This window comes from Citrus sinensis, chromosome 1 (genome assembly GCF_022201045.2).
Source record: "Citrus sinensis cultivar Valencia sweet orange chromosome 1, DVS_A1.0, whole genome shotgun sequence".
Lineage (NCBI taxonomy): Eukaryota > Viridiplantae > Streptophyta > Magnoliopsida > Sapindales > Rutaceae > Citrus > Citrus sinensis.
The window spans coordinates 14,256,197-14,268,353 of record NC_068556.1 but is presented as its reverse complement, the minus strand read 5'-3'; the positions used below and the strand labels follow the sequence as shown (position 1 = coordinate 14,268,353).

At 34.4% G+C, this 12,157-nt stretch overlaps 2 protein-coding genes across 7 annotated transcripts; one reads left to right on the top strand and one right to left on the bottom strand.

The window, feature by feature from the left end:
- The first annotated feature begins 243 nt into the window (after positions 1 to 243).
- Positions 244 to 3,977, top strand: LOC107178687 (hypothetical protein). Of its 4 annotated transcripts, none has more exons than XM_052437730.1 (7): positions 244 to 717; positions 1,375 to 1,616; positions 1,711 to 1,833; positions 1,980 to 2,096; positions 2,212 to 2,394; positions 3,084 to 3,225; positions 3,531 to 3,977. In XM_052437730.1, the coding sequence occupies exons 1-7, from the start codon at positions 306 to 308 to the stop codon at positions 3,554 to 3,556; spliced, it is 1,245 nt and encodes a 414-aa protein (XP_052293690.1). In that variant the 5' UTR covers positions 244 to 305; the 3' UTR covers positions 3,557 to 3,977. The 4 variants fall into 4 exon arrangements, with proteins under 4 accessions (XP_052293690.1, XP_052293686.1, XP_015389636.1 ...); XM_015534150.3 differs by having other exon boundaries at positions 247 to 712; positions 3,511 to 3,977; XM_015534147.3 differs by having other exon boundaries at positions 247 to 717; positions 3,511 to 3,977.
- Positions 3,978 to 4,471: 494 nt separating this feature from the next.
- On the bottom strand, positions 4,472 to 11,923 carry LOC102621248 (phosphoethanolamine N-methyltransferase 1-like). Of its 3 annotated transcripts, none has more exons than XM_006490707.4 (12): positions 11,651 to 11,922; positions 9,110 to 9,222; positions 7,821 to 7,958; positions 7,576 to 7,713; positions 6,718 to 6,861; positions 6,348 to 6,458; positions 6,107 to 6,248; positions 5,452 to 5,732; positions 5,145 to 5,306; positions 4,989 to 5,042; positions 4,812 to 4,886; positions 4,472 to 4,718 (listed from the first exon to the last, which is right to left on the bottom strand). In XM_006490707.4, the coding sequence occupies exons 1-12, from the start codon at positions 11,670 to 11,672 to the stop codon at positions 4,620 to 4,622; spliced, it is 1,479 nt and encodes a 492-aa protein (XP_006490770.1). In that variant the 5' UTR covers positions 11,673 to 11,922; the 3' UTR covers positions 4,472 to 4,619. The 3 variants fall into 3 exon arrangements, with proteins under 3 accessions (XP_006490770.1, XP_052293677.1, XP_052293678.1); XM_052437717.1 differs by lacking the exon at positions 11,651 to 11,922 and adding an exon at positions 9,323 to 9,602; XM_052437718.1 differs by lacking the exon at positions 9,110 to 9,222 and having other exon boundaries at positions 11,651 to 11,923.
- Between the last annotated feature and the right edge of the window lie 234 nt (positions 11,924 to 12,157).

The window sequence follows — 12,157 nt, the reverse complement described above, 5'->3', positions numbered from 1 at the left end:
AGAGGTCGTTGGGCCCGCCATTGCGTAAGCAAGTGGATTTGTTCAAAGGCGGGCCCGAAGCTGGTTTCAACGGATTTGATATGTCAATTGTTTCACATTACGCACGTGTCTATATAACTGTACATTTGACTGCTTGGTGTGCCTCACAACACTCACACGTGTGAATTTTTTTTTCGCATAATACCAAAAATACCAAGGTCATAGTCCATTTCACACTTCTAATGGTTCTAAATTTTCCTATCTACACTATTTGTGTATATAATTACTTAATAATATCACTTATTTTCTAATTGCTGAACATTGCCATGTATGAATTTAGTTCGGCAACGAGAAAGACAATAGCTAGTTTGAATTCAAGCATGGCTATGACTTATTATTATGCAACAAAACCAACTTGGAAGATTGTAACAACTGACTGTACTTGCTCAATTTCAAGCTGCTGCTTTAACTTCTTCTCTAATGTAACCAATCAACACAGCAAAACACTCCATTTTACAAATCTGACACACATAATAAAGAACAAGTGCACGTGGGTAATTAAAGCAAAAGGCAACGATGAAGCCATTGCGCATGTAAAGGAGAAGAAGAACGATAATGCTCAAACAACATCAGAGAGTGTTCAGATTATCACAAAGCGGCCTTTCTGGAAAAGGGTTTTGTTTGCATCCAAGAAGATCAGGAGTATTTTCTTGCTCAATGTTATCACCATTGTGTATGGTATTGGATATTTTTCTAGCTATTTCCTTTCATGCTTCACTTAACTCAATAGTGGATTCAGAACAGATTTTTAATTAACAATTTTATTGGTATCACTGAATTTGATAAGTTCGTTCGGTGAATTTATGAGGAAGTGACTTTGTATATGCAAATGAAAATTTTGATATGTTAATTTGGAGAATTTAGAGATTGTTTTAATGATAATTTGTGAAAATCAACTTCTCTCTTATCGCAAAAAGGTATGTTTGCCTTAAGAATTTGATTGAGCGCTGTTATTCTGTTGCTTGCTTCCCCTTTGACTAATGATAATCATTTTATATTAGCAAATATGTTATTCATAGTAGGTTGAAACATTATAGATAAAATTATATATAGAAGCTAATTTGGGGATTAAATTTGATTTGTTTTTCAATAATGAATGCTGTGAGCAACAGTACTAGTGTTAGAGGATATAGTTCTGGATAATAAAAGATTCTTTTATTGTTGGAATTAGTGTCATGAAGTATTTATACTGTCCATTTTGTGAATGTGAGTCAAGATGTCAACAGTTGCCCATTCTTGTAAGACTCATTAAGAATTTGTTTCTTGATCGTGGCTTAGTTGTGAAAATTCCAAGTTCTAGTACGTTGATTGGCATTTATCGGTTCAAATTTGCAGCAAGCGATATTCCTATTCTAAAAGCTGCTGAGGAGATTATGCATCCAGCATCCTTTTGTGCCGTGCGGTTTGTCATGTCAGCCATCCCTTTTTTGCCATTTGTGTTCTGGGCACGAGATGATGTAAAGACCCGCAATGCGGGAATAGAGCTGGGATTGTGGGTCAGTTTAGGGTACTTTGTTGAGGCACTAGGGCTACTGACATCTGATGCTGGGCGTGCATCATTCATTTCTTTGTTTACGGTAAGCTCTCAATATGTCTTCTGCTGGTCAAAATTGCATTAACCAAAGAATGGTGAAGGAATAATTAACAGTAAATTCCTGCTGATTTGCACAGGTAATTGTAGTGCCATTGTTTGATGGCATGTTAGGAGCAATTATACCAGCACATACCTGGTTTGGAGTTTTAATTTCAGCCCTTGGGGTTGGTATGCTGGAATGCAGTGGATCTCCTCCAAGTGTAAGCATTTTTAAATCTTAGTACTTTTGGAATTATGAAATCATTCATTTAAAAGAACATAACTGCTTCCATTGCATCATATGAACATAACCTGCTAATTACAGGATAGTTCTCTCTTTAATATCACCCTAGCCTCTCACTTTCAGGTTGGAGATTTTTTGAACTTTTTGAGTGCTATCTTTTTTGGAATTCACATGCTCCGAACTGAGCGTATTTCAAGAAGCACAAAGAAGGAAAACTTCTTACCACTTCTTGGTTATGAGGTTGCTTATCTCTCAGAGAAAGAACTATTTTCTTACGATTCATTTCATGCACAGAAAATTTTCAATTTTCAATTTTTCAGGTTTGCATGTTGAATAATTTTGTGGTTTCTTTTAGATTTGTGTTGTTGCTCTGTTGTCTACGATCTGGGTTCTAGTTGGAGGATGGTTTGACAGCAGCCAAGATTTTGATCAATCACCGTGGACGTGGACTATGCTTTGGGACTGGATGGTCACATTTCCTTGGGTACCTGCACTTTACACTGGCATCTTTTCAACTGGGATATGCCTGTGGATAGAGGTAAGCTAAATTCTTGACAGTACTTTCTGACCAAATAAAGTAGATTTGGAATTGGTAACTGCTGGAATTTAATCTTATGTGGTTTCTGTTGACCTTCATCTCAGCATCTCTTTTAGTTGCTTCCAATTTCATTAGTACTTTTCAGCACTTGCAATTATGAACAACAGTTTGAAATCATTACACAGAATCATCCAGTTTTGCTGTTGAATTGCAAGGGTAATACAGCGTATCATAATCCTAAAACCTTTTAAGTTAAGACAATCTATTTTTTTGCTTAAAGTCACTGTACATTGGAAGTATGAATTCCCTGTTTTCAATGTTCTTCTTCTGTAGAAGTCATCCTATGGTAGTTTAGAGCAGTCGAGAAGGTGTCTTCCACTTCATTTATCTGATTGTTTTCTGACAGTTCGATACCAATACTTTTACTTAGTAAAATAGGTCGTTTTGCCTAAGGGGTAAAGCCATTTCAGCTGGGGCAAATCATGCTATACGTTTCTGTCAAAGAATCGCTTCAGGATGTCCTTTGTTCAAAAGTGGCAAATTGCATTTTTTAATGACGGGCCAACTTGAATTGAATGCGGTATTGGATGCACAATTTCTATGGAAGAGCATTTTCATTTTTCAATTCTCTAGGATTTGTGGGACTGTACTTGATTTAACTTCCTGATATAAATTGTTTGTCCTTACAGATTGCTGCCATGCGAGATGTTTCAGCAACAGAAACAGCCATAATCTACGGGCTGGAGCCACTATGGGGGGCTGGTTTTGCATGGTTTCTGCTCGGTGAAAGATGGAGTACAGCTGGATGGATTGGAGCTGCTCTTGTGCTTGGTAGATACTTTATCTTGCCACTTCGCTTTTCTCCAATAATATTAATTCTAAACATGACATGTTAAGGGCAATGCACTTGCATTTTACAAATAAAATCACGACTTGGCATTAGGTTTGACAGCTACGAATTTGAAAGGAACAAATGCTATCCAAGTTATCAAACTGTATTAGATGAGAATTAAAACAGAGAACGCAATTGAGTTGGAAGATTGCTAGTTTCAAAATTCTCCCGCAGCTTTGTTTAGTAATGTGAGAATGAAACTTGTACACTATATCTTATGGTAGGTGGAAGCTTGTTGGTGCAGATGTACAGATCTTCCTCCCCCGATAAATCCCTAAAGGCTGAAGAATGTACTAAGACCGGCAGTCTACTGCTGATACCTGAACTGGATAAGGAAAAACTGCAAAACAATCTTTCCACGACACCAGTGGCTGTCAGATCCAAAAAGGACATGACAGATATGTTGAAGTGATTCCTTTCCTTGCTCTTCTACTTGTATGTCCATGTATAACCGATAAACTTTCTATATTAATTAACAATACAAGGTTTTGGTATCAAAATAGAATGTGTGGTTTTCTCCTAATACTGGAAACCAAGGTCTGTAAAATTTTTAGGGGGCTGTAGCCATCCATACATGTATAATATCCATGCAGAGTACTGTCCCATAGTTTCGGGAGTAAATAACTGTAGCATTCTTTTTTTTTAAATTCATACTTAAATATTACAGAACAGTTTGGAGTTGAAGGTTTAATTGCAAGACTCAGTTGTATTTTGATGGCCTAAGAAATCATGTCTAGATTGTGGTAATTTAGCAGGCATACCCGGATTTTTCTTATAAATTTGCCAGCAAGAATTTCTCTCTTCAAGCATATCATTAACTATTTTGGAAATTATTCAAGTGCTTGTTAGCTGTTTATGCAGGCAGGCTGCCGACTGAGACTAGCAAAGGTAACATATGAATCTTAGGCTCCATTTTTGGATTGGTTATGTGGCTTTTGCAGCAACTACTGTGAAAGTGGATGGGGTATTTAGTAATCAAAGCTTTTGAAGTTGGGTAAAATCAACTTAAACTGTGAACCAAAGTTGAAAGCACTTGTCAAACACTTGGTGTTTAGTACGAGGCTGAAGTTCAAACTTCAGATCCCTTCACATAAGTTGGGGGGAAGAAGAAGCACTAAGAGTTAACACAAATGCCAACAAAGATCAAAATCTCTGGCTTTCATCATCCGTTGACACCAAAGGAACTAAGGAAAGATAGTTTTATTCAAACATAATTAACTACGGATGGAAAATTCAGTTCAAACAATCAGTCGACTGGAAACATACAACCACGACGTGTTTGTAAAATATAAAAGGTACATAAGATAAACCGATAATAGGAATCAGACAGATATCACTTTTTCTTGGCCAAGAACAGGCCCCATCGCTGCTCACCAGCTGAAGTCCTGATCAGCTTTGCCTTCCATCCGCCAACAATGTCATTGTAGTCTTCCTGCATATTGATTAATTAAAAACATTTGAGAACTGAAAATAAAGAAGAGTCAACTGTATCAGAGAGGCAATCTAAATGAAAGAAACAAAATACTTCAGAAAAATCTTTGATGAATGCATCCTTGTCCTTCTCAATAGCATCTAATTCGCGCTGAAGAACTTGCACGAACTGGGTGCAGAGGGGGAAAAAAAGAAGGTACTCGTTAGACTGCCAGGCCAGCACAATTTATAGTAGACAAATATGCATGCAATAAGACAGATTTACCCAAACCTGCTCAGTACGATCCTCAGCAATTATGTCAACAAAACCAGCATCTTTAAGCATCTGTGAGCAGTTCAAAACCGAATAAAGAGATTGCACTTCAGAAAAAATGAACAAAATATAACTGAGAAAACAGCAAATATAAACTTTTAAATGCAAGCTGACCTGTCCATATGATTTTACGTCGTGGAGATCATATCCTCTCTGCTTGATATACTCAGAAAATTCTACTGATGGAGTTCCAAAACTTTTGCAGTAATCACTTATAAGAACTGTACCTCCAGGCTTCAACCATTTGAAGAAAGATTTGAACAATGCAGGTTTGTCCTGACAAAATGTTGCAGACAGATTTATTTATCAAATCTCTTTTCATAAGACAGGTCAAAGCATTACATAAAACTCTACCTGCAATTGTTTGAAAAAAAGTTCCAAAATAAAGAATTATCTTAGCAGCAAATAGATGATATCTTACTTGAATATGCAGAATTGTGTCACGACTGTAGATCACATCAAATGAGTTTTCAGGATATGTTTTCTTGGTGCAATCAGCTACTTCAAATTCGACTGAACATTTGAGTCCAATAGCTCTTTCAAGAGCAAAAGAAATCATATTTATAGAGAGATCAATTCCAACAACGTGCACATCAAACTTGTCAGCCATGTAAAAGTCCCCTCCACCGATGCCGCAGCCAACATCTAGGACTTTCTGACCAGGCTTGAGATCCAGCTTTGCCACAAATTCTTTTGTTGTCTCTGCTCAGAAAGTGATGCACTTGAAAATCAAGAAATATAATAACAAAAAGTAACATTTTGACAGCTCATTTGCAAATGCAATAACTGTTCTCCACAAAAATAATAAAAAAGACGAAAGAAAGAAACAAAGAAAGCAGCTTAGTTAATTTATATGTATAATATCCCAGAAATAATAATTTTAAAAAATCATATTAATCAACTTCTGCAATTATTTCAACTAATTTAGTCATTTCATTTTGAAACAATTAGGAAAGTAACTTCCACATATTCGCGGCAGAAAACAAAATACTATTTGCTTTCATCTTTTTACCATGTCCCATTTCGATTTTTTAGCACAGAAAATTTTAAATAATGTTTTAGTCCAATAGGCATACCAATTCCTCCTGTGCTCACAAAACCTACTCCAAAGACGCGCTCGTAACGTAAAATGCCATTAAGTTTATACTGAACATTATCCAGGAACTGTTGGAACCCCCTATCATTTTGAGAACGGACCTTTTGCCAGATCCAGCAAATCTGGATTATACAAACATTGATTACAGAACTTGTCAAAAAATCATTCTTAATGAAAACCAGAAAAAAGAACTGAAAAGTTAACTAGGTTCAATTTATTGCCTGATTTTGGTTCTTTTTGTTTTTCACATATGCTCCTATGCACTTGTAACCAACCAGTGAGAGCTCAAAGGAATTTCCTGAAGCATCTTGTATCTGGCATTCTTTAAAGACCTACAGAACAATGGATATCAGTACAAATATTTCTATAAATTGAAAACTACAAGAGGCAGATCTCTGTAGGGAAAGGCCATATAAAGAGGCAAAACATTAGAGATTGTATTAGACATATATAGATGCAGATATAATATTAAGAAATTTGATGCAGAAAAAATTAACAGTGATGACAATCTCTACAGAGCAGTTTTTCAGCCAACAAGTTTAGCTTCCTGTTGACCATGTTGAATGAACATAAAAAAGTTCAATGGAAAACCTTTGAATAAAATCTGGGTTCACGGTAGTGGGTCGGGTTGTGTTTTCGCTTGCTGTCTCCAGATTGATGAAAACATGACTCCCTGAAGAAGATGTACCCACCGACCTTTAACCATTTAACCATCCTTTCTGCCAATTTTTCCACCTGCATTCCATGTTAATTAAGTTTTCATGAAATGTTGGAGATACTTCAGAAGTAAAGAGAGAAAACCAAAGAAAAAATGGAAAAGAATTGATTTGTGATTCCAAAGTATACAGACATGCCAGTCACAAACTACCAATAAAGGAAATTCCAATTTTCACATCTTATAGTTGCATTAAGTAAATATAAGAACCATTGAAATTAAGGAAAACAAAATTAGTCCAATAGTACAAAAACAACCACCGTAGCACAGAAACCCTTTTTTTTTTTAAAGGTCTAGTCCTGCTGATACCAATTTGCTTTCCAAATGCTACATCTGTCTTGTAACTATCATATCACTAGACTCATTTTCTACATCATCCGCTTGATAATGCAAAACCAGTTGGCCTCAAGAAAGGATAAATAATATCAACTGAAAGAAAAATTCTGAATTACTATACAAAAAGCTGCAAGGGCTAAAGGTTAATTTCTACACCATAAGAAGAATTTAACTATTAAGTTATTGGATCTTGAGCACCGCTAACAACAAGCCAGCTGCATACGATCTTATTCTTTTTTTATTATTTCATATGTATGCTCTATACTCAAGCCCACTATCAAGAACCCATAAAATCCCATTCCCATCTAAGCTAGGATACAAAATTTTTTTTATAGTAATTCTTGCTAAATGCCAACAGTTAATAAAGGGGAATAACAGGTCATGAAATAAAGTATGACCTCTTTGTCTGAAAGATACATCAGCAGCCAATTTGAGAACATCATGTCCACTGAATCCTCAGAGAAAGTAAGGTCTGGGGATGTAACATCTGCACACATGAATTTGACATTCTCAAAATGCCCATTCACTTCTTCATTCTGCAAATAGGAAATTGAAAGAAAAATAAGACAAGCTCTAGACATTGGTAACAAATTTTTCTTTCTGCAATTAAAAACTTATTGTCAAGGTACAGAAGATGAATAACCTTCTTGATGACACTGTCAATAAAGTCCAGGGCTATAACATGACCAGCCTTCTTAGCTAATTCACCGGTAAATCTACCGATTCCAGCTCCAAATTCCAGAACTGTTTTTCCTTCATATGGTGGAAGTAGAGAAAGCACCTGTGTGCACCAAAAATGAAATAAGTTTCTGCAGCTCTACTTGTTCTATAAAAGATATATGCACCTCTACAGCCATAAATTGAATGAAAATGAAATTGACAAAGATGGAAGGGAAATGTTGCTCAACTTTGCAAAGAAGGAGAATTCGTACGACAATATGGAAAATAGTATAAATTGAGTATGTAAAACTATTTAATCAAAGAGGGGGAAAAAAAATAAAGAACCATAGACAGGATCAAACAGCACCAACAAATAACAACCTAAAAGCAAAGAAAAAATTGAATTATATATAGGCCTATTGATTTTAAATATACTCGGGATCTACCAAAATGAATAAGTTTATAGTGCAACTACTAAAATAGGTCCAAAACAAGCAAATGTTGTGAAAATGTTAATATGAGAATGAACAGTTTTTTGATAATCGACAATCCTTAAAGAAATGACTGGCACATAAACCTAGTGCACAGCAACTGAAACTAAGTTGAAAAATCATTTCTACAAATTACTTTTAGATCTGGTATCAGCTTTATAGATAAAATTAATAATAGCAACTTTCTTCAACAAATATGACTCAGTTTTGGTTTTACAGCAAACAAGCACCGTAGAAGATTAATATTATGTACAGTATCTCAATGGACCTAACAGATTATGTCTCAAAATATTAATAGAAATCACTATTATTTGTATAAAATTCTACAATGACACTTACATTGTATGTTGCTAACTATGACATTAACACAACCACTAGCAAAAAACACGAAAAACAAAATAAGAAAAATAATAATAAGGGGAAAGGCAGAGACACATAGTGGTTCTGATAAATGATCACCAAGACTCCATAGTTTTCGAAATGGTTACACAGACTCTATGTTTGGACAAACATAGGTTTTGCGTGACATTTCTGAAAACAAAGACCCCATAATTTTCGAAATGATTAGTTAGACAACCCCATTTTTAGATAAACGAGGGTTTGTGTGACATTTCTGAACACGATGTGACCATTTTCTAAAATAAAGGTTGTCATCCATGGGTGTTGTTATTCTTTTGGGCGGTTATTATTCTTTTTCCTTAACAGTCACATATAATTTTTTTTTAAAAAAAAGCATGGCATCGAGTGAAGCAAATCATTAAAAGGAGGAAAACAAAATTACTTCAGGACGCTCTTCTTTGTCGAGATCAGAGGCTTTGGAGTCGAGCATCATAGCCTCCACTGTTAAATTCGCCGAGTGTTCCATCCAGTAGTTCTTTTGGATCTCACGTTCACCTGCATGCCATTACCGCTACTTTCAGATCCATTTCTCGAAACAACAACATTCATTTCAATACTTTATTATTTTACTTTTACTTAATTTCTAATCATTCACCTTGACCAGCCATTGCAACGGACTGCAAAATACGCAAATTCTTCTCGGCTTTTAAATTTTTTTTTTTAAAGATCTAATGCAAAAAATAAACAAAAATTCAAGGCTAAAACCCCTCAATGGCTAGTCTAGATCTAGAAAAGCTCCTGGATCTACGGTTATTAGCTCTCCCTCTTTGCTGCATGACCAAAACGACGCAAAACGGCGACGATCAAAAACGCCAAATGCAAGAACCTCCGTCTTTGCCCTCTTCCTTTGCAATGGGCACCTTTTATAGCCTTCAGTTCGTAAGTGCGCTGTATTTTGAAATTGGCTTATTGGCTTCGGATTTGTGGCACAAATCTCATCCTATTAGTTTTTGCCACATGGAATTTTGGCCGGGTTATTTATTTATTTTGCGACCTTTTTTTTTATAACTTGTCCATATACTACTGCAAGATTTTGATTGTCGGTCAAATAAAAAAAGCGATAGATTTGTGTATTACGTTAAATCTAAATCACGTGGGGTCCTTTCTACTAGAAATAATATAATGTGACAAATGGTGTACGTCCGATGAATCACGTGTTGGCCTTTTTTAACAGAAATAATATGAGACGACAAATCCTGTGCGTTGGATCTGATTACGTGGTGGCCCTTTCTTCCAGAATATTAAAATGAAGACAAATAAAAATAATCACCGCTGTTCATGGAGAAACAATTATGTGAGATCTGACCATCACTTTCGACTGAGGTGAGGTGAGACGGACAGACGGTTTTATAATGCTCTACCAGAGTAGCGTATTTAAAAGTAAGATTCACAGTTAGGTTTTATTATAGAACCAAATAAATTTAATATTAAATCTATTAAAAGGTTATATTATAAAGCTATGTGCTCTGCCTGAAAAATATTCTTATTGTTCACCATCTCAGTGTACTGAGACGATGAACCTGTCCTAGATGAGGTTTTTTTCTCTTTCTGAAAGGGACACAGTGTCATGATAGACTGATATTTCTTGCGGTATTTTCTTAATTTTATCGAGATGTGTGATAATAATTCTTTTTAAACAGATTATTATTTTTATTCGAACATATTTTCTTATATTTTTTTCCTTTTAATTTCTTATCAAATAAATAGATATTTTATACGACCGCTGTCCCTCTAATATCAAATTTTGAATTGAAGTCTTCTTGTTTAGAAATAAATCATTTTCTGTTTTTAACAATTTTGACATTAGAAGAAATACTAGGGTGGACAAGAATTTTTTTCTTATCTTATTTTTTTTCTTACTCCTTAGTGAGTTAAGTAGTTAAGATTAAATTTTAAATTTTTGATGTTGACAAACAAGCAATCATTTTTCATTTTATTTACAATTAAGTCAATTTTTTTACTAAATTTGAAAGATTAGGAGATACTAGGAGAAAAAAATATTAAGAGATCCTAACGAAATAAATATTATAAAAGATAATGGGTTAAACTGTAAAATGAAAATTTGTCAATTCCTCTTTTAAAAATAAAATGATATAACAATAATATTTTAGATTCATGATATAATCTTTCAATAACTGAAAACAATAAGAGTACTTAATGACACAATTTTGCATGTTTAATGCTAATTTTACATATCTATGTATATATAAATAAAAACACTGGCACATAATGAGGGCCACGAAATTGATAGTTTCATATTGATATATATTAAAAGCACGCCCTTGGATGTAAAATCCATTTCCATCCCAACTTTTCTGTAATTAAATATCAGGGATGAATATATATGTAAATTTGTAGGATCTTTCTGAAATAAAATTGAAATTTCCAATGAAAATTTTGAAACCTAAAAAATAATTGAAAAGAGAAATGAGGCTTCCCGGTGCCTAATTAAAGCCCCGAGGATTTCTGAAAGTTGTAGTAGAATAGAAGAGGGTATGGTAGGCTCTTGTCAGTTGTAAAATGAGTCAATATTTCATATATATCCTTCTCTGAAAAGGCAATATTTCAAGAAGCTTAATTCCATGTTCTTCAGGCTCTACCTATAGTTGATAAAAGAATATGTTTGTCTATTTCACTAAATGTTATAAATTATTATTATTATTTTTTTTTTTGGTTTAGTAATGGATATCTCATCTTCTTATCTTTCAAGTCGCGACAGATTTTAAATGTTCTATTCATAAAAGATTTATGTAATAACTTAAGTCTAATATAATATGGTACATTAAATTCATGTCAACAGGACTTTAACAGATAATATTCAGAAAAAAATGAAATTAAAATATAAACAACATAAAATCAAGAACTCCTACAAAAGTGTCTCAAAATAATCATTATGGTGCCGGTATTGAATTAGATATCTCACCATGATTACTTTGAGTACCCATCGTTGAGACAAGCAAAGGTTCTTAGAACAAGAGGATTCAAAGGGAGGAGTAGAGTATTTTAATTAGCTGTGAAAGAAAATTAATAGAGATCCGAGAGATTCTTTGAGAGAAGGCTTAAACTAAAAGCCCTCAACAGCAACTCGGGCTCTTGAGAAACTCCTCGACCTGTAATTGTATTCTCTCCCTCTCTGCTGCATGCAAAATGCAAACCCAAATGCAAATGCAACTCTATCTGATTTTGAAGCTCGGTGCTTCAAATGCTTGATATGCGCAAGCTATTTATAGACTGAGCCAGGGGCTCCGTTTGGTGTTGCTGCAAAAACACAAGTTAATTTATTTTTTTAGAAAATAGTTTTGCTTTTTCTTTTTCTGTTAACGAATTAGAAAGAAATATACCTATCTATTCAATATACCGTAATTGAAGTTTAGTTTAAAAAATTGAAATTAAAGAAAATAAATAAATAAATAAATTCTCACTCCTGCAG